The sequence below is a fragment of the Ambystoma mexicanum genome, chromosome 7q (genome assembly GCF_040938575.1).
Source record: "Ambystoma mexicanum isolate Mex_15411 chromosome 7q, UKY_AmexF1_1, whole genome shotgun sequence".
NCBI lineage: Eukaryota > Metazoa > Chordata > Amphibia > Caudata > Ambystomatidae > Ambystoma > Ambystoma mexicanum.
The window spans coordinates 1,006,372,307-1,006,395,096 of record NC_090941.1 but is presented as its reverse complement, the minus strand read 5'-3'; the positions used below and the strand labels follow the sequence as shown (position 1 = coordinate 1,006,395,096).

The 22,790-nt window shown below is 43.9% G+C and overlaps 1 protein-coding gene across 1 annotated transcript in view; it reads right to left on the bottom strand.

Annotated features, from left to right (window-relative positions):
• SLCO2B1 (solute carrier organic anion transporter family member 2B1) overlaps positions 1–22,790 on the bottom strand; it is a 770,532-nt gene that overhangs the window by 536,165 nt on the left and 211,577 nt on the right. The window contains exon 3 of the mRNA XM_069640200.1: positions 16,720–16,823. Coding sequence (XP_069496301.1) covers positions 16,720–16,797 — 78 coding nt within the window. The 5' untranslated portion in view covers positions 16,798–16,823. The remainder of the gene's footprint in view (positions 1–16,719; positions 16,824–22,790) is intronic.

Sequence of the window (22,790 nt, the reverse complement as noted above, 5' to 3'; positions counted from 1 at the left end):
AAGTAAAGGTGATTAAAAGAAAAAGACCCACGGCCATCCAGTTACCTTCACCCTTACTATCCTGTCCCTTAAAAGCTTTTTTTACCCAACAATACAAACGGAAGTTAACAGTGGACTCCGAGGTGTCAGATGCAGAGATGCTCGAAGTTGCACAAGAAATTCTGCCAGGGTTGAAATTAAGGAAAACGGACGAAACCCCAACCCTAAAAGCCATACTAGCAGAGAAAGAGTCCGATGATCCAGGAATTGCAAAAAAAACTGACGGGAGTGAAAATGGAACCCAGACTAAGGAAAGGGGCGATGACCAGCCACCGTGCCGACAAACAAAATGCTCCTGTACCCTGATCCTTTCAGCACCAGATGACGCGAGCCCGGTGCCCAACAGCAGGGTGCAAATAACTCCAGAAACCAAAAAGGATGGTGGGACAGAGGCTAGTAGAGACCAGCGTACTCCAGGTCAGCCGTTGGAGGAAACTCAAAGGTTGTTCGAAGCAAGAGACGACAAAGAACAGCGGCTCGCATGGACGAAGCCTCACTTGATCACGGGGATGCAATCTATGCCCCTACCATCCGTAAGAAAAGGGGAATTCCAACGCACACCCCGAAGAGTTTCGGTAGGCCGACCACAAATGGAACAGGACCTAAGGTCCTCAATGGATTGCCCGACCTAATTAATCTCGGATACCCCTAAAAGAGCTGAGAAAATCCAATCCTCCCCAAAAAATCACCGGCTAAGTGACATAGCAACTGCCATCCATAAAGACTCCTCTAACAAGAAGTCAGACATGATAGCAATCATGTCAGCAATGTCTACGGCTTTAGCGCCCTTCTGTAAATTGTATGAAGCAATAAAAGAAGAAATCCATGACAATAGCAATCCTCTCAAATATGATCGCAAAAAATGTCCCACGTAGAAAGTTATATAACGGCTGTAGAAGATCAGAAACGTATTCAGCAAAAAAAACTGGGAAAGCAAAATCGAGGCCCTTGAAAGAAAAACCGAATGTATGGAGCAACAAACTAGAAACACTTTACCATCACATGCCACGAAAGTGGTCAAGCCCCTAGAAGTGCAATCACAAAAGCGGACTAGTGTGACCAAAGCCCCAGAGGGCTCTGCGGAGAAGAGTCAGGCTAATCCGCCTCAAAATAATAAAAAAGTTTCAGCAGCGACTGCATCTCGCAAACTTTCATTTGGACACCACAATAACAACAGAGCAACCGGTGTTAACGCTAAAGAAATCAAAAGGGGAGATGGATGAGATCCAAATTCTTGACGACCACATTCCCCAAAGATTATCGCCCAAAGATCTCCAAGAACGTTTGAGGATTTCCTGACAGACTCGCCACTTATGAATTTATCACAACACTTGGACACAAACCAACCGGACAATAGTGAATATGACCCAATGTCCGCTACCACCGCCAAAACAATCACAGAAGTAGAAAACAACACAGGAGAAACGAGGCTCTCAAGCGAGGATAGTGACAAATGGTAAACCGTGAAACGAAGGGCGAATCCCTTAAAAAAAGGGGATGTCGACGGGACCAACAGGGGACCTCAGAAAGAAAACAAACCATCATTCCCAAGAGCGAGCCAAAGAGGCAGAAGTAGCCCGGGTGTCCAGTCCCCCTCAAGTGGAAAGAGGAAAACGGAAATGAATAGAAATGGCCGTACCCGCCTCTTTAAGCTCGAGCAACAGGACCTCAAAAAAGAACATATAATTCTAAACTGGCCGACCATCCTTCAGATTATGAAAAGATCCAAAGCACTTAGGTGTGTAAAGACAGAGGATCTCGAGTTGGTTGAACCATACCACAAAGACAAAATAGCCAAAGCGTATATACACGTAAAAGCAGCGGGTATTACCCACATGGATAAATCAGCTTTTGAGGAATTGGCATCAATGGGATTCTGCCTGACCGAAATAAAAAAGCCACACTCAGAGGAGCAAGACTCAAAAACAACAAAATCTAGAAACCACGAATCACATTACAACTCAAAAACAGAAGAACTGTATTCGCACAACTTATGGAACAGGCCGGAGGATGAAGAAGTGGCTCGAGAAGTGATCCAGCATTGCTGTAGAGACGGAATACGCGACCGGGTTGAGGCCAGGAACCACGCAAGCAAAAAATTACGTCTAACACGTGACTCGGATTACAACTATCATCCCCATGAAATTAGATCGATAAGATCATGAGGAAAAGATGATGACAAGCTACTATCAGGGAGCATTTCCATCTCAAAAGCTTCCGATTTGAAGACTTTAGCAAAGACAGCGGACGCCAGACATTTGAGAGGCCCGTGGGACTTTTTCACCTCCACCTGGGCGAAGAAAAGTACTAAATAGCAGCGAACAGGGCTGGGCCTCGAGAATGTTGGAACGGCATCGACCACCGAGGAACGGCCCGACAAGGATCATTATATCATAGGATCCTGGAACACCAGAGGGCATAACCATTTAACAACGCTGGGAGATGTGAACCTAGGTGCTTTTGACATACTATGTCTTCAAGAGACGTGGCTGTTGGAGAAACCCATGTTGGATGGATTCTGTTTGGAAATCTCAGCAGCAACCAGGGGAACCTTAGTAAGACCATCGTCGGGACTGTTAACAGCCATTAAAAATGGCCTGGGACTCGAAGCTCCGAGGAAATGGAAGGAATCATACAAAATGTTGGTGATCCTGACTACATGGTCCCCACCAATCCAGAAGAGCAAGGGTGCTCAACGGAACTTTTTGGCAATTATAAACTGCTATTGGAACCCTCAACAAACGACCTCCAAAGCTTTTTGTTCAACAATGAGTGCAACCATTGATCAGCTCTATGAAGAGTTTGATGAAATTGAGATCATGGTATGCAGAGACTTTAATGCCAATTGTAATAAAGAAAACCAGGGATCGTGGACGGATTCTAATCTGGAACGCAGAAGAGCATGGATGAAAGTAACCAGTTCAAGAAATCTACAAAATATATACCTTCCCTTTTCCCCAACCAACTGAATATCCCAACCTGGGAACGGGGGGCCTCAAAAGCGACCTTAGACTATATTTTCATCTCATCCGTCCTTGCAGCAAAGATAGTGAGTTTTAAAGTGCTAAAAACAGATAACAGCGACCACAACTTACTCACATGTACCTGGCAAGGATGGAGAACAAGAAAAGCAGTCTACATAGCCACAGTTGAAACAAATGGCCAACAAACTCGGTTACGCCTAACTGAAGCAAACCTCCTGAAAATTAAATCATCTTGGGAGGAAAAAACAACTGCTAATCACCTAAGTAAGGCTAACGAGAGACCAAACTACCTCCAGCTTCTTTTGCCCTACCAGAAACCAACAGGAGGCAGACAGACTGTTCAACCGCACCCCATCCATGCATCTAACAAAGAGCTGGTAGAACAAAGGAAACTAGGGCGACAACTAAAAAGAAGGGCAAAGAAATCTAATTTGGAACAAGACTGGTTGGCATGGCAATGTGAAGCGAAAAGATACGCTGGTTGGCGGAAGCGAAGAAGAGCATGGCAATACCAACTGGACGCGGAAGAAATGATGAGAAGATTGGTAACTAACAAATCTAGTGACTTTTGGTCACTAATTAAAAACAGCAATCTCGCATCAAACTTAGCTCCAACAAACGCAGTCTCAGAAGCGAAATGGATCGAGTACTTTTCGAGGGAGTTTGAAGAACCTAAGAAATCTGTAGGTGTGTCTGAAAGAACCACCAACCCGGTTTGGGTGACAATATCGAACCCTGAAGATATTGAAGTAAAAATCAGAAATCTGAAAACATCTAGAGCCCCGGGACCGGACGGCTTAACTAACATCATTCTTAATCAATTCCCGAAAGAATGGTCAGAATTGATTGGAATAATCTTTGAGGAATGCAAAATAACTCATTTAATTCCAGAGACTTGGCAGAAAGCTGTCACTGTCCCAATTTACAAGAAGGGCAGTCGGGAAGACCCTGTGAATTACAGTCCAATCGCATTGTTGGACATTATAGGAAAGATGTTTTCCTCTCTCATGCTGGACCATCTGAGAACATGGGAAAAAACGGCCAAGTGCAAAGACATCCTACAAACTGGCTTTCAAAAAAATGGCACCACAGCAATTAACATCCTGATAATTAACATCTTTGAAGCAAAAGTAAAAGAAGGGGCACCGAAGATCTATCTGGCTTTTGTAGATTTGTCAAAAGCGTTTGACAAAATAGACAGGAATTTGCTATGGAAAAAACTTGAATCCTGGGAGTGTCCCCCACCTGTGCTTGACCCTCTCAGAGCCCTTCACTCACACACAACCGTACGAGAGAAGCTAAATCAACAGGGAAATCTATCGGACAAGATCCAGGTGAAAAGGGGAGTTAAACAGGGTTGCCCCCTTGCGCCCGCTCTCTTTATCGCATTCCTGGGAGACTTTCAGCACTCGGAAGAAAAGATCAGGACGTTCCCACCAAAAATAGGAAAATCCATCATTCCTCGTCTCTTATATGCGGAGGATGTAATCCTGATCAACCAAACCAAAGTGGGGCTTCAGCGTAAGTTAACAAATCTGGCAAAATACATAGAAAAAAATCACCTGAAGATAAACAAAAAAAAAAAGAAAATTATGACATTTGAGAAAAACCTGAAAAAATCTGCAAACATGGAGTCGTGGCACTTAGACGACATCAAAATTGAAAAAGTCATAAACATCAGATACTTGGGGTTTGAATTAGACAACTCATCAACGGACCAGGCAATGCAAGCAGTACTCTGGAAAAAAGCGAAAAGATTGCCAGCGCAAATGAGAACCCTTGATAGGAAGTTCGGCACATTTTCACTAAGCCCGGCTATTAACTTCTACAAAATGAAATTTGTGCCGACGCTGGCTTTTGAAATGGAAGCCTCACTCTGCATTCGCCAGACGATATGGGTTAAAATAGAAGGTCTGGTCTGGAAAGCCATCCTGGGGCTCCCAAAATCGACCTCAATGGCGGCTATCCGAAGGGAACTTGCACTAGTCTCGCTAGCCTCGACTGCGCAATGAGACTATTCAGAAAAAAATATTTTGGCTGATTCCCTTCCCAACTATTCATTAATCAAAGAAGAAATGGAAAACTGTAACTGCATTGCATTTAAAAAGTGGGCCAAAATCAGAAAAGAAAGGTTGTCAGATATACTGTGCACGGAAACAGATTTAAAAGAAACCCTGATAAAATCAAACATAAACTCGAAGAAATGAACTGGATTAAAACAATACAGACAGCAGCAGATAACAAACTTTTACGCCACCTTCCTCCCACGTTTAACAAACCAAAAGTCCCAATGAATTATGTCAGCAAATTTCCAGAGAAAAAAAAAAGATTCTTGTTTATGAAAGCGAGATTAAATGTGCTTCTGACTAAAGAAATCCTCACAATTCGAGGTGTGGTGGAAAATCAGACCTGTTGATTATGCAAAAATACGGAGAGGGTGGAAACCCTCAGACATTTGGTTCTCAATTGTCCCATCACTGAAAAAAACAGAACTATTTACCTGTTGCCACTGATCACGAACCCATGGATGACCCACGAAGAAGACTTGTGGAATAGACTGATCTCTGGAGAAACCACAAGGTGGACGGTGGCTATGGCTAACCTAATCGAATTGGCTTTCAAACAGATCAACGAGGCCTCACGCACGGATGCCACTTCAACGCAGTGAGTTATGTAGCCCAAACAGACAGGTGTCTTCTGGGCCTCTCTGTTACACTGCGGACAACCAGTTTGATCTGTGGGAAGCCTTTTTTCCGGAGAAACCTGAGATGAAAGTCTTGAATTTTCTGAACAGAGAATTTAATGCACCTTTTGATAAAATTACAGGTTTTACCTAAAAAGTCAAATAAATAAATAAATAAATAAAAAAGTAAAGCTATGAGACGCGGGGAGCCACACCAGCATGTGCCCTGCTTGGCTGCATACACACTGTGATATCATTTCTTATTCCTTCTGCAGGAAACCAAAATACAACATTAAAATACTGTTTAGCAATCATGATGATTTGTTATCTCAGAAGACAATTACAATTCCTTAAACAGCGATATATGAATCAGTGTCTCTGATTCCCCAATCAGTCATTGGCCATGTTCTTTCAAAACATTAACACCAAGATGGCTGTTTCACCGCCATTGTTGCGTGAGTGACCATCAGTAGGTAAAGCCTTTAAAAGAAAACACAGCTGTTGCTGATAGCTCGAAGTGATGCTCTCTTGGACTATAATAGTTGTTCCTGCCAGTTATAAGCACTCACCTGCTCACTTGGTGAAAAAACTGGGATTTCAACTTGACTGCGCTCTAGCCGTATATCCAGGAACACTACCAATACTTCCTCGAGATGTTGGGGACAATTGGACCAAACGTCTGTGGTCATGGTGACTATTCTCTCACGGCTTGACTAGGACCTTCCGCTCTATCAAGGATGCCCAGCGTATCTTCTCAGAGAGATGCAGACCAATCAGAAGGCTTTGGGTCATCAGCTGTCGAATGTTCGTCGCTTAGATCATACGTCCCCCATTCTTTTGCAGCATTGCATGGTCTGCAAATATCTACGTCCCCTCTATTCAGCACAACAAGAATCTGGAATACTTTCCTGGAGGCACACTGGTCCTGCCTCCCTTCTTCCGTCATTTGCGCCATCATAGGAGAGGAGAACACGACGCATTGTGACCTTCGCTGTACGCCATTTATTATTGAGTCTAACGACTTGCGTTTCTGACATGCATCAACCCATGCTTCCTCCCTTACAAGTATCGTCTATTTTCAATAAACCCTGAATTTGCGAAGCCCAACAGCACGATGAAGGCATCGAAGTACCTAACAAAGTAATTGGTTGAAAAGATGCCGCTCTGTGTAGTATATCAGAAACTACAATGCTTCAAATGCCAAGTATGACAGTATGCAAGAACATTTATAGGAAGTAAATCATTTAGGCACCCGTCTGAAAATTGTGTGCTCTTCACTGGCTGCTCAATAGGCACATAGAGATGCGTGCCATACTAACATAGCTCTCAACTCACACGCTTTTGGCGGGTGTCACCCGCCTTTTAAAGGGCTGACTCACCCGCCAAGCCTCCAGCACGCTCATGCATTCCAATGGGCGTCTCACCCGCCAAAAACGAAATCGGGTGGTTTCACCCGCCTTTGCAACACAAATGGTTGAGAGCTATGTACTAATGAAGCAGCATTTCACACACTGTGCCGCTGCCACACTATGAGAAGTGCCAATCATATATCAAAGATCATTGAGACGTATACCAGCTGAATTATTTGCCCACGAACACAATCAATCCAGTTTCAAGAAATGTGCCAGGGGAAAAAACATATTTCATTGGTCCTATATCTACCAGCCAGTCAAAGTACAAGGACGAGATTGCAAAAAATATAAACAGGTCTCAATGGGCTGCTCACGCATGCTTTGGACTAACTTAAAAGTATCATTGAGTTAGACAACAACATCTGTTATCTATCTACAGTACCATGATACCCCTGAGGGGGTGAACGTTGTGCTCTACAAATACTCATGATATGTGAAGTTGTGTTAAAAACTCCATGCCAGGTTTCTGCTGCCCATTTGTCTTCATCTCAGCCACCTGAGCCAGTGAGGCCAAGTAGAGCAATGGCATGGGAAAGCGCGGTGAATAACCTTTCTTTTCACTGAATCTGCCCCAGCACCCAATTAAACTGGTTATTAAAGCATGCAGTCTGGAAACTCTCCAAATACCGCATTCCCAACCTAGTCCCTTTGGACCAAATATAAGTTTTATAGACGTGATTTCCTAACTGTGATTTGGGTCACTACTCCTTATCAATGAGATCACCTGTATTCAGTCTTGGAGAGGACTTGGTTGTCTATTGTACTGGTATAGGCATGGGCCACCATGTTCCCGTGGGCAGAGTGGCATGGTTTAAAAGCCAGCATTGCATAAAGGTGCTTCTAATATCCCAGGCCCTGTTGGCACATCTTTGTAAGATGCAGTGGTCAAAGAGCATTTTAACATCCACATAATATACCCTGTTGTCAATCAGTTATTATTGACAAACTAGTGGAATAATGGATGCACCAATGAAAAAATAATTCGAACTTCTGGTAGTTTCATAAACCATGGCCATGTGTTACTACTATAGCCACTGTTTAATGGGCGGACATAATTTAGTGTGAGCCATGAACAGACCCGATTGCGCCAGCATTGCCATTCCCTGGGTTGCACCAATAAAATATTGCAGATCTTTTCAATGTCTTGACAGTTTTCTTCCTTGAAGCCAAAGGTAGCCGGTTAGAGTGAGGGTCACAGAGGTCATTACATTCCTGGTAAGTGGAGACACTATCACAGTTCAAGGATTTTCCAATATGGTGGACGCTGGCTGTTAGATTAAATATGGTGTCAGCAGAAGACCTCTTTAAGGTTGGTCGGACATTACTTACTTTGAATCAAGCTACCAATGGCCAAGAGAAAGATAGGGGTTGACAGGGAGGGCAAGTGGGAGAAGCTGAGAGGTGCATTTTTCTTCAATGCCTGTGGTGCAAACAGGTCTACTTTGGAGCCAGAAGGTTAACAGTCCTCAGGGCTGGGAACCGATTCAGTGTGAGGAATTGGGAGGAAGGGACATAGGTGGGAGGTATCAAGAAATGCATGTAGGTGGGAGGGAGAAAGAAGCAGAGGAGGAAGGGAGACAGGGGGGCTGGAAAAGTCATCACTGGATAGGAAAAGGCAGATTTTAGGAGGGCGTGAAAGAGCCAGCATAGCTTTTAGTGTGGAATAGAGTTTGAAGGGTGAGAACGAAGAATTGTGATGAGATTTTGGAGTAGGATGCTAGGGCATAGTCCAGGGCCCCAGCTAAGGAAGGGAGGGTGTTCTGGTAGGCAATGAGAAGAGGGGTGAATGGTGTTACATGTTGATCTTGAGGAGTCGGATGTGTAGGGTGGTCCATGGTTTGGAACAAGGGATAAAGGGATAAAGCTGCTTGATACAGCCCCGAGGAGTTGAGATTGGATTTTCATTTTGAGATGGAAGAGACAAGGAGGGGGAAAGAGTGGTGGAAGAACATTCATGCTAAAGTGGATGAAAGAGGGGTCAGAAGTGGAGGGGTATGTTTTGAGATTATATGTGGAGAGGGCAGAGAAGAGGAAGACAAGGTTAGGAGAGCTACCTTGGAAGTGAGTGGGGAAATTGTGCAGTGAGGTTAAACAGTTGTCAGCAAGGGGGGAGTCAGGTTTTAGTGGTGGGTGGGAGAGATTCTAGGGAGGTGAAAACAACAGGGCTTCAGTCGAAGAAAAATCATGTAGGAGGTTTTGATCAGAGAAGAAGAGGTTGAGAGGGCCCGGGGGATAGCGTGAGGGGTGGGTGGGATGAGTTGGATAGCAGTGAACCAGAAGGAGAGCAGTCGAAATTCAAAAGGTGGGAGGGATGCACTGGGATGAGACTTAGTCATAACTTATTTATTTATTTGTTTATTTTTCCATTTGTAAAGCTCACACAAGCCCTCAGGCAGCAGGGCGCTGAACCAGTTACATTGGGCCCTGGGAGAGGGCAGAAGCGTAGTTACATATTGATGTTACATGCAGCAGTGCATATGTATGGCTGTGAGAGGTTAAGTCACTGTGTCCATTGAACAATCAATACTAGTGATCTAACAATGCTCCTCTTCTTATGTTCCTGGTTTTGTGACCCCTACCTAAATCAAGAGCAGCACAGTTTCATATGACTTTAAATGTGTCATTAAGGGCTGAGAGTGGTTACTAAAGCCAACCAGCTGAGCATGGTCATCAATGAATACACGTGTCTAAGCTGTATTTTTCTATTTTTTTCATTACTAATTGGGCGATATTACAAACATCTTTTTATGGCGAAGCTATGAATTTGCAATCAGTGCCTTCTCTCCTTATATTGTACGCACTCAACATTCTATAAAGCTTTCCAAATCAGCATAATACATCTTGCTGCCGAAAACTCATTATTGGTGCATGGCCACAAAACCTAGTAGTAATGCTTTGTTCAATAATCATAGGGTCATCTAGAGTGATCCCAGGCAACTGCGAGGTGCTGCATTTCATCTCATAGTAAACTTTGATGGAAAGCATAAGCAATTGGAAAGTGAAACGCTGCATTCTAATATAATATAAAACAAAAATGCAAGAATTATGCAAAACCACACAAATAATCGGACATCTTTGCCAGAAAACCATTCAGAATGTTGTTTGGCTTCAGCCTCAGGTGCACTGATGTCCCTGGGAACGGCACCGTTATGGAGCCATCCAATATCACTTACGGGTATTCCAAGGTTCTCAACTCTCTGATCCCTAGCAATATATGAGGCTTACAAAGTTCTTTTTTATGTCTGTAAACTTTAAACAAGGATGTGAGAATAATACTACAAAGACCTTGCATGGACACAAAAAAGGTGACTTGCACATGCATTTCACGGATCTATGTGATTATTGTGATGGCCGAAAATGCCGACTTTTTAAAAAAAAAACTTTACACCACATATATATGCGGGGAAGACCCCCGTAACCCACCCATATTAATATTATATTCTATACCCCCCCACACATGTGGTGTAAGGGGGGTAAAAAAAAAAGTCGGCATTTTCGGCCGTCGTAATTGTGAGGGAGACATTTTGGTACGATTCCGCATTTTCACTAGTCTTTGATCAAAATAGAGTATTTTAGTAATATCATCAAAGGAAAACCCAATACGCTAATTTTGTCAAATGCACCAAGTTGCATCATTTGTTTAAAATGTATCCCATTTCTCCATAATTCACACCCCAAAATCGTATTCCGATTGAACATAAAAATCCCTTGTGATAAGGTTCCCCTAAAAGCCTTCATCTAGCCCTGCAAGCGGGAACTGTTTTTCCTATCAAAATGAACGCACCTGGCACAGGCACCATTTCTATTTCTTGCAAATATTATTGTGCACTCATTGGGCCACAGTCTGCATTCACAGGTATATGTTGTGTTGTTTTAGATTTTGTCTTCTTTCCACTGAAGGGATGCATTCGTGAGGAGCTTCTTAACTTCACCCAAAGTCCCCAGCAAATTAGTTTTGGACTTCTAAGGACAATAAGGTAAAAGATATACATTGCTAATAGCAGCTGGCAATATTATTGCTTTCACCCCTGCAGTTGGGAGCAGACATGGCCATTAACGGCCCAGCAGCCCGAGTACTTCGCTCAATGGCGAGGGCTGTGGTCTGTTAAAGGCCATTCCGCCCCCCACTGCGGGGGTTTATCCGGGGTGCAAATGTTTTTTTTTTCTCCGTGGCAGATTGGCTGCACAAGCAATGCCAATCTCCGGAGGGTAAAAAAAGAAAAAAGATGGTCACCGCCATGGAAAAGGGACTAAGTCCCTTTTCTATTTCTATGGCATCCGGGAGACATAAGGAGTGCTGGGACAGGAACACAAAGCTCCGGTACAGAAGGTAAGTGGGGAGGGAAACGGTGGGGAAGGGGTATGGTCTGTTTTGGGGGGGTGGGGAGGAAACAGGGAGAGGCTTCCTGTTGCCTCCCCACATTCAAGCATGGAATGTGTTGCCGCGGGAGTGGGCAGAGATTATTAATTTGCACCCGGAAAAGACAGTTTATCAATGGATAAACTGTCCTCCCCGAGTGCGATTGGTAAATATGAATGTACATGGATAGCATTCGTGGGACTGCATGGGACATCAATGTATACATTTAGGGACTATGCTATTTATTGAGCTACTCAAATAACGTGATTCCAGTGTCATCCATTCCTCTCCTTTCTCCCCTAAAGTCCCCTCCTCTGCTGCCTTCTTCCCCACCCATAACCTTTCCTTTTTCCAGTGTTTGCTCTATAGTCTTGGGAGGATAGCTCATGGGCAACGCGCTCGCCTTGGAAGGAAGATGACGCAGAGCAACACCAGTTCGATCCCTGGATCTGTGCTTAGAAACCACTGGGTATTAAGTGTGTTATAAATAACCATTCATAATCATATAAGGGCATCAATGCGACAGGAAAAGCGATGCACATAACTTTAGCTCAGCATTTGCGTGCTATGTATGGATTAGTATACATATATGTATGGATGGTATTTATGAAGCACAGACCTAGCTGGGCAGTTATGGAGCTACTTGGAGAGGCGAGGCAAGCAGAGAGTTAAAGGTGAGGGTGCCTGGCAAGTAGAAGAGCAAAGGGGTCATTAAATTTGTATGTGATTTGTGAAGTTGACTATCTTCTCATTAGACAATAACTCCCTTCTTGGTGGTATTAGCCCAACTTCCACCTTAAACAGGGGACCTGCAGTTCATGATGGAGCTGATGTTTTTCTTTTACAAAATGCAGCCATGAAGGCTGCCAAGGAACTGGGGAAGGGAATTAGAGGGCGTAGGCGGCAGGGGGAGGCTGAGAGCACGAGAAGCGGGTGGAGTGAGGCAGTGCAGCCAACATATTGCTAAGAGCTGAGAGATTGAGTGCAGGATTCAGTCGGCAATGAGAGCAACACAATTGACTGCTGACTCCGTCTGAAGCCTTTGCTAGTAGGAAATGTAACCAATGTTAAAGGTATAGTAGTGTATGCCTAACAAAACCAATACAAATAAACAAAAGATGTCCAAATGTCAATGCTAATCGTATTCAAGCATAACCATTAATGTGAGACCATGCTATTATATATGTTTTTGATAGATTAATGTTTATTTTGGACACACTTTCCATAAAATATATTCACAAATACGAAATAATTAGAGAATTCTATCATACTGAGAACAATAAAAACATACAATTACACTTAAACGTACATAAACACGGACAAGGCATTTAAAGTGTACACAATTCCAGCATGCTTAGTCATCCGCCCTGCCATAACTGGTACTCAGCATTGACCTAGCACTTTGTGACTTTTTGAAATGATTAGTCAAACATTTGCAGGCTCAATTATCGGTTACTGGTTTATTTTCTACTGATAATATTGTAGTAACTTTGGTTCAGAAAATTGTCAGTATATGAGTTTGATCTGTGATGGGTTTTCCCGAAACATACAAAACCATATATCGCGCTCTGAAACACTTGTGTACGAGCGCGATACAGATAAAATATCATATCAGCAGCTCGGCATAGCTGTGTATGAAGAGAACAGTGGACCTCATTCCAAGTCGGCCTGTGCGGTACAAAAGTGTTGGTATTTGTGGATACCGGCACTTTACTGCACCGGCCCACTACGGGTTTGCCGGTGGAGCACCTGGGTTATCTCCAGCTAAAAGCTGGAGGGAAGCTTGGTGCCCTACCGGCAAAAAAGCCCTCAATACCGGCAGCGGCTACAATGGTTAAAAAGAGGAGAGGACTCGACTGAAAGGCAAGTAACAGAACTCAGCAGCAGCACGATGCGCAGCGTGGTCATCAAACATAGAGACTTTCAAGTACCCCACTAGAGAGCTACTTATTTATTTATTGATTATTTATAAGGTGCACTATACAGAAAAATTGTGTTTCCAGGTGCCACAAGACAGATAAAGGGGGTGGGGGCAGGGAAGATGAACAACAATAACGGTCCTATATGCCTTTTGACATTCGAATTGTGCAAGTGCAGTAAAAAGAAGTGCAAAGGAGGTAGGTGATAATCAGCGGTCGCATCAGAGGAGTCAAGATGAAAGTTAAAGTTTCTGAGGAGGATAAGCTTGGAGGTAGAGGTCAGGAGAGAAGAGGTGAGTTCGGCCCATTCAGAAAGGAAGAGGGAGACTGGGCAATGGGGCCTGTACATGGTGGCGAGAGTGAGTGAGAGGGGAGGAGAAACACCCAGCCTGCAGACAAGGCATTCGAAGGAAGATCAGAATTGAGTGGGTATGATAGAAGACGGGACCCATTCAGGAAAGATCAATGTCACTCCTCCTCCAGAGCAGTTGGGCCTGGGCTTGGAGAGGATCTTGTAGCCCTCGGGAAGAAGAGTGTTAGGAGCAGTGACAGAGCTGGCTTTGAACAGTGAGGGTGTGAATGTCTAGGAGGTCAATGCCTTAGAGAAGCAGTCAGATGTCAGAGGAGTGTTTAATGGCAAAATGAGCACTGAGAGTGGCTAGGTGAAGCTGGCTACCCCCTTAGAAAGCTTTTTGAGGATGAGTGCAGGGAGGAGGAACAGCCGTCAGTGGAGGCAAAGGGGTCAGGGGGGTGACAGAGGGAGGAATGGCAGGAGAAGGAAGAAAGTTAATGAGAGATGGAAGACGCCTATCTAGAAGGAGGGGATTAGGCTGGGAGCCCTGGCCCATGACAGTGCCATTCAGATAGACATTAATGATGCAACTAGAAGATGAAAAGTGTGCCAAGAGTATTTCACATCTGGTTCCACCATTATTGTGTTAAGAGGAGAAAGGAGGGAGGGTTGAGACCATATATAGGCAGTGCATAGATCTGAAGAGGGGATGGCAAAGTGGATGTCAGTGATAGTCTGCCTGGAGGAAGCATTAACGTAGGTGTCTGCTAAGGGTAGGCCTGGGTTGGAGACCAGCAGTGCTTTCCTAAATTGTTTCTTTTCAGGCTTACAGAGAGAGGGTATATAGGTGATAGAGTAGCAGTCAGAGCAGATGAGGAGATGGATAGCACCATGGTGGGGGAGACTGACATAGGGAGCGGGACTACAAAATGCACGACGAAGTCACCAGGTGGTCTAACAGCAGGCAGATGTAGTCAAGTCAAAAGAACAATGAATCACGTGTTCAGCTGGGAAAGACATCGATTACAGCAAACAGCGGAGAGCATCACACAAGGCGGCCAGATAAGAGTACGGGAGAGAAAGCATCAAACTACAGCTACAATATTGGGTATAGGCAAATATGATTCTACAAGAGAGGTAGGAGGCAGAGAGAAGGCACATCTAATAGATACAAGAACAACAATGAATTGACTTTCAATAGAGGGGAAACAAGTTTAGCTATTAAGCATAGAAGCCATTACACAAGGTACATCGATGTGTCCTTTAAGATAAAGGTGAAAACGGCTTAACTTTGAAGAACAGCCAGAGGTTTCAAGCACATACATTAGACTTTCAGAAGGAGGAAGAAGGCCTAACAATTTTGCAGAGCAGGTAATTGTCAGGAAGCAAACAGATTAGAGATTGCTGGCCTCATTGATGGGTTCCTGCATCAAATGTACGAAAGTGGGAGGCTAATACAGAGTGAGGGAGAACAACCAACTTTAAGAGAAGCAGTATTTTCAAGAGCAAGTCAATTTGACTATCCCAGAAATGGGGGACAGATTCAGGGGCAGCAGTCTGAATACAAATGCAGAGTGAGACATAAGAACTCAGTAAACTATACAGTTAGAGCGTTTAGAAGCAAATGCGTGAAGAGGGCAAACATAGTAATTGCGACCAAATATAAGTAGAGGATGAGATGAACAGCAATTCTAATAGTGGTGAGCAGGCCAATGAGAGCAGCGTCATGGAAGAGGGAGCAGTTAAGAGATATTGCAGGCAGCGAGGCAGAGGGCTTATGAAGGTGCACCCATTTAGGGGAGGATTCGGAGGGGAAATAAGAGGGGGCCCAGTAACAAAGTCAAGATGTCATCAAGGTGTCATCAGAGGCCTTTCAGATATAGACTGCAGGGAAAGTATGCTCCCTGGACACCAACAAAGTAATAAACATCGCCACTTGGAAAGTTAATGGAGTTAAAACACTTGAAAACAGAATGAGTTTCCTCCCAAACCTTCTCCTCGGTAAGGGCACATGGGTGTCAGTTAGGATAGAAGGAGAGTTATATGTTAATCACAGAATAAAGTCGCAAATATAGCAAAAGGTCAAAAATGTTGCACAAAGTCTCAAGCATCATACCTCTGGAACAGCCTCCATCTTCCTCTCCGTGTTGAACCGGATATGATATGATAGGTTATTTATAACGCACTTAATACCCAGAGTTTTCTAAGCGCAGACATAGGGTTTCGAACCTGTGTTGCTCTGTGTCGTCTTGCTTCAAAGGCGAACATGTTGCCCCTGAGCTATCCTCCGGAGACAACATTTCGGAAGCTCCTCATGACATTCCTTTTCATCTCCTCCTTCCCCTTCTCCCTCTCTTGCTAAACCCCACAGTCACTGAGATTGGAGACCTGAGCCCTTATGTGTGCTGGACTTCCCGCCTGCCACAATCCCCTTCAGCCCCCCACCGCCCAATCCCAGCACTTGCCTGTGTTGTCTCACAGGCCTGCACTTGTTGTATTGGCAGTCGACCGCTCTTACCGAGTGATCTCTGCCAGGCACTTAACAGCTGCTTGCAATTTACCCCCTAGCACATCCCTCTGTGGAACTCCTAGCACTTACCCCCCTCCCTCGCCCTTCTCTCTCAATCTGCAGTTGCACATTCTGAATGCTCACAAGGCCTACTAGGACCGTCTAGTTCATTTCTCTTCATCGTTATTCTATTTGCCTTTCCTCCCATCTTCCCTCCCCCGCTGCCCTGTGGGCGCTTTGAAACACCATTTACTTGATGTATAATCGTCATACAAATGCACCATAAATACATAAAATAAATAAATACCACAATTTATAAACATTGGATAAAGTTGCAAACACAGCATGACAGAATACAAAACCCCAAATACAGTCCAGCATTCTAGAGTGCAGCAAAACATTGCATATGGGATGACGGAGGCTGGGAGTGAAGGACCATATGCATCCGCCTTGTCCTTCCCGACCTCTGAACCATGTTAGTGAAAATAGCAACATTGTTCATTGTACTGATGAACTCTTACCTTTATACTCAAAAAAGGATTCTTGAAACAAGCTCTTCCGGTTTGTTCATTACAGTTCTTCAATGCTGTGGCTATCATTCTGCCGGCTGTCCAATATTTTACCTCTGAAAATAAAAAGAACTTGTCAATACCTCGGAAAGTCCTCTTCCGATGCTAATGTGATACACAGCCCTTATTTTTTAATGCTATCCAATAGGAGGACATGTGCCAGGATAAATACTGGCTAGACAACAGATGTCACGTTTTACAGGAAGCATAAGGCAGATAACTTACACTAATTACAGAATAAATGTGCGCCTTATCAGTCCAGAAACATGCATGGCCTTACGTACTGGTATTTTAAGTTAGGCCAAAGGGAGCAACGTTAAAACATGCGCTGGAGTCTCTCTACTGTAATTCAAAACATGACTCTTCTTTGTTCCATTTCAACATTTAACCATGGCCCTGATTGCAAGTTTCGTCAGCTTTTGAGTGCATATTATTACCTCCACACAAAAGCATGATTGCATGCAGTGATTACGACATTCAGTAATTACTGTTTGTCTGATTCTGAGTCGGCTGGTCAGGCAAAAAAGTACTGGTACATGCACTTTACCGGATCGCCCGACTACGGGAGTGCTGGTGGGGCACCTGGGTTACCTCGAGCTAAATGCTGGAGGTAAGCCAGATGCCCTACTCACCAAAAAGGGCCCTCATTACCTCGGGTTACGACGGCAAACCCTTCAGGGAGTCCGATGGGACTCCATGAATGGGGATCAACACCGCTCCGTCAGCACCCATAATCCAACAACGCCACCGGACCAGGTGCTGGAAACGGTATCCACATTTGCCAGGATCCTGGCGGCTCTAGCGCTCTACTGCCAGGATACCAGCAGGGTCAGAATGAGGCCCCATATAAGGTCATTTGAAATCCCCACAGAGTCTGCTGGTAGTCGAAAATGGGGAATAACTGAAAGATCTGTGTGACTCTAAATTATGCAGACCCTTCAGGTTACGGCATGCACTATTGGTATTGGAATTTGATGGTATTTCTGGAAGAAATACTATAACATTTGTCATCAGGACCTATGAGTCTTTGCTTATGGTTTAGGTGAGAGTACAAGAGATCAATGTCTGCAATTTATTGAAGACAGAGATGTGTGTGTTTTTAAATGGAAATGTAAAAGGTGATATGCTGCCTACGGCAACTTGGAAAAGGGATGAACAGCAGTCAATAATTGGTTACATCCTGGTCTCTGGCAATATATTCGCTGTCACTTCGGAGCTTGAAGCAATAGAAACCACTCAGAGAGGCCATAATATTTTAAAGATTAAATGGTTGCTTAGTACAACAAAACAAGTAGAACAAACTTACCCCGCCAATTTGGAAGTGAATGGGGGAAGAAATAAGGTGAGATGGAATGGAAAGTTGATAGAGGGAATGAATGATGATTTTGAGATTGAGTATAAATATAGACTGAAAGAAGGACTTCCGGTTGCAGATTCGTATGTTAACTTGATGAGCTTTTATGTGACCCCGTCAAGCCCCCCCTTTAAGATGTTTTCTAAACACAAACATAGGTTTGACATGATAGTGCAGCGGGAGCAACGAATTTTGAGAAGAACTATTAATCAACTGAAATTGCAGAAAGGTTTGCATGATTTTGAGTCAGTTTAGAGAGCAGAACTCATGTTTAAAAATGGGTGTAGGGGCTATAAAGCAACTCTAATCCATCATGATGCAGAGGCAATAGTATCAGAAAATACAAGAAAGCAGAAAGGGGGAATATGGAGATTATTTAAAGAATTGGAAGTATCTTAGTAGGTATTACAATCAAATCCTGTATCGGAAAAGGTTTGGGTTTTCCATTTTGAGGATGTTTTCTCTGATGTAGAAAGGACAGCCCTTATATTACATCAAATGAAAAATGGAGGCTGGAATATATAATGGAATATATAATGTATTTGATAACCAAGGCAAGTAGATCGAGGGCACGGGCCCAGATGGTCTTTCAAACATGATATTGAAACGACATCCGCAACAATGGGCAGGGTTTTGTGTAGGATTTTTGTTTCAGTAATCGAAAGGAAACATATTCCTCCTTCCTGGCAGTCCTCCATTATAATACCTCTTTTTTAAAATGGGGTTTCGCACTAAGGTAAGTAATTATTGCCCAATTGCTTTGCTGGATGTGCCCTGGAGGACTCTTGCAGCCCTGGATTTGCATAAATTGAAAGTGTGGATGAAGGAATTCTGCAGATATGATACAGCAGACAGGCTTTGTGCAAGGAGTAGGCACCTGTATAAATTGATTTCTTTTAAATGTATTTAATAAAAAAGCTTGTGAAAAGGGAACCCTTATCTACACGCCTTCATCAATTTTACACGGGCCTTTGACAGTATAGATCGTCTATTGCTGTGGAAAAACCTGAATGCTTGGAAATTCCCAGGATATTTGCTGGACATTATTGTTGGCACTATATAGGCAAACTACGTTGAGAGTTAGACTCAATCAACAGCGGAAACTCTCAAAAACAATAAATGCCAAGCAAGGACTTAAACAGGGATGTCTTTTAGCGCCAGCACTTTTTAATGTATTTATTTTAGACTTGGCTGAACCACTGGGAAAAGTTCATGCCTTTCCCCTCGAGTTATGGGAAGGTGATACAGTGGCTTCTTTATGGAGATGACTTGGTATTACTTGATAGAACTCCAATAGGTTTGCAGAGGCAATTAGATGCTTTCCACAAGTACACTGATGTAAATCATTTACTAATAAACGCATCCAAGTTTAATATCATGGTTTTTAAATCCCCCAAAAGCAAAGAAAAGGTTATATGCAGTTTTTATGCTTTCTGAAGGTCAAACATAAAAAAGATTGGTTTATTTTGATCGATTGTGTTTGGCCCCCAAAAAGCAGTAAAAAAAGGCCTTGACTGAGAGCTTTTTGAAAAATAATTTGGGGGGTTTCACCCCCTTATGCCCCCTTTGCTCATCGCCGCCCTCCCCTGCCTCCTCGCCCCGCATACACACACGTATTCGCACACAGTTATACACACACACACAGACACGCAGAAACACACACCGACATACAAACATTTACCCGGCACTGTCAGCTCCTGCGCCCTCTCATGTGCGGCAGGGGCGTGACAGTTAGATTTAGAAAAACTGCTCGTGTGCGGGCACGGATCAGTCTTTCGCAATCGATTTTTTTCATTTCGTAAAAAAAAGTTCTTTTGACCTAATACCAAAGAAAAAGGTTACCTTTACACGGAAGATACGAAATATAACCTTAGTGAAAGTGGACATTTATCGTTATTTGGGCTTTATGGTAAATGTCTATGGAAAGGACTCATTAAATGTAAATGCTTTTAAACTTAAAGCTGGTAGATTGGCACCCAGGCGATGCTTTTACAACGCAAATTTGTTCGGTTTTCAATAATACCTGTGCTAAAAAGTATTATAAAGTGAAAGTGGGTCCTATACTGATATATGGTGCGGAGGTGATGATTTGCACTCCGGTCAAGTTGTGGCCTTTACTTGAGGGGATATTTTGGGAAAAAGTGTTGGGTGTACTGAGAGACTTCCCTGTACATATTTTGCTGTGTGAATTGGGCCTAGTGTCACTTCAGGAGCTGGTGTTATAGAGAAGATTACTGTTGGCCAGGATAGGTCTCTGTTTGTTTTATTGAAAGATTCATTGTTCTCTAGGAAGGATGACTTTTTAACAACTTGGGGAAGGGAATGTCTGGACATTATGCAGGAGATGGATATTGATGTAAACATGTTGATGCGTGATGCGGGATAAGTGAAAGCAAGGTGTTGGGCTGCAGATTGGATATCTACACTATCACTGTGTGCCTCATACCCGATGTTGGAAATTTGAAAGGAGAAATCAAGGCACTGAATCATCTGACATATTATATTTAAAAAATTTGAATGCAGACTTTAGGAGCACATTTGAAAGATTCCGTTTAAATTTGCTTCATACGCGGCATGTTCTGGGCATGTTCTGGGAAAGAGATTGGGCCTCATTACGACCCAGACGGTAGCCGTGCCCTTGTTAAGGGCACGGCTGCTGCCGGTAATTATTTTTTTCTGGAGCCCAGAAAAGGGCAATAACCGGGTCATTCCGACCTTGGCGGACCCGGTAATTGCCCTTTTCTTGGACCTGGTAAAAATTAATCCCCATTCCCATTTGAGCTACATAGGGCTTAATGGGAATGGGGAGAATGCTCACAACGGGCCCGTTAATGACGGGCCCGTTGCTAGCATCCTGGACTGCTAGCGGGACCCGCAGCAGTCCTCGTAATAGGCCAGCCCATAATTAACGGTGCCCCTTTTCTGGGACCTGGTAAAAATTAATCCCCATTCGCATTTGAGCCACATAGGGCTCAATGGGAATGGGGAGGATGCTCACAATGGGCCCGTTAATGACGGGCCCGTTGCTAGCATCCTGGACTGCTAGCGGGACCCGCAGCAGTCCTCGTAATAGGGCAGCCCGTAATGAACGGTGCTGGTCCCGTACCGGCACCATTCATTACGGGACCACCTGGCTCCTAATGAGGCCCATTGAATCTGAGATATGAAGAATGTGTCTATAGTTCTGTAGATTTTGTCATGATCAATCAGAACGGAAATATCTGAGACATTTCCTTTTGAGATGTGTGTCTGTGGCTGAGCTAAAAGGATTCTATTTGGAGAAATGTATAAGTCAATATATATCCTGTGCCCCAGCCCTTGGTCCGCCGGATGGTGGAGCCGGCATCATTCCAAGGCATGCTTCTAAGGCAGCAGGAGCTGTCTGCAGCTAGCTGCGTTGTGCCCCCTTGCAGCACAAGAGAGCTTGCAGCCCCCGAGGTTTGGGTATGAATCACCTGTTCCCAAGATGTCTGCCGCAGAAACAACGAGAAACATCCTCCAGGAGGAGGCACACACCTCCATCGATGGCCCTGATTGGTTGAATCTGGTTGCTGTGCCCCAGCCCTTGGTCTGCTGGATGGTGGAGCCGGCATCATTCCAAGGTATGCTTCTAAGGCAGCAGGAGCTGCCTGGAGCTGTCCGCTGCTTGCCGCAATTGCCCCGTGCCATCGCACACTACACCTCATACCTCATCATAGAAAACAAAGGTAAGCCCAACGTACTCCTGTGGGATGTATTTACCCATGCATCCGAGCCCTACCTCAAAACTGTGCAGTACTGGCATTGAAAACATCATAATGGCCAGAGCTCCCCAGAAAATGCACAGGAAAATCCCATTTTGCCTATATTGTTCAGAGGGGCAATGCTGGTTGCCAAAAGCAAACCCATAACTGTTGGGAATTCATTTTTCTTGAATGTCAAATATGGCAAAATCATGGGCACAGAATTACTTTACTTCAGAAACACACCAATGCCATGTCCTGAACATGGACAATATACTCCATGCAATATCACTTGCTGAAATGAATCAATCTAAAAAAATCCCAAGGATGGATGCAGTAACCACAAAATCCTGAGGGTGGCGCTGGCGGTCTAAACTTTGATAGGAGAGCTGTCTTGCAAAACTGTCTAGTGCAAAGAAAGGGGTCTCATTTCATCAAAAGTTCAAAGGGGTTGCCTGTCCTGAGAACTCTTGACACTTCAGAACTCAACACAAGAACCAGGAAATCACAGGGTTCTGTTAATTAAATGCAAAGTGGCTCCCTGGCCTCCTGATCTCAGCTTCCCAGAGACCACACAATGGCCCCTTTCCTCTGAAAGGAATATGTTGATTTTGACTGTTTAATGTCAACAAAGGCCTGCCTGCCAGAGGACACATGACTGACCCACCCAAGTCTTGGAGGCGGACTCCAACACTCTGAGGACTGAATTGAAAGTAAAATATATATTTTACAAAAACACTGATAACTCTTTGTAATCAAATGACAGAAATGTATAACTTTGAGAGACTTAATTTAAAAAATGTACCTTTAATTCAAGCCCAAACTCCAAATTGTGGGATATTCTGGGACAAAACCCTGCTGTTTATTAATATTACAGACTCCCTGTTTCAGCTAGACAAACGAAAATGCATTGGTATGTGGGTAGATATGTGAGGAACAGTTGTATA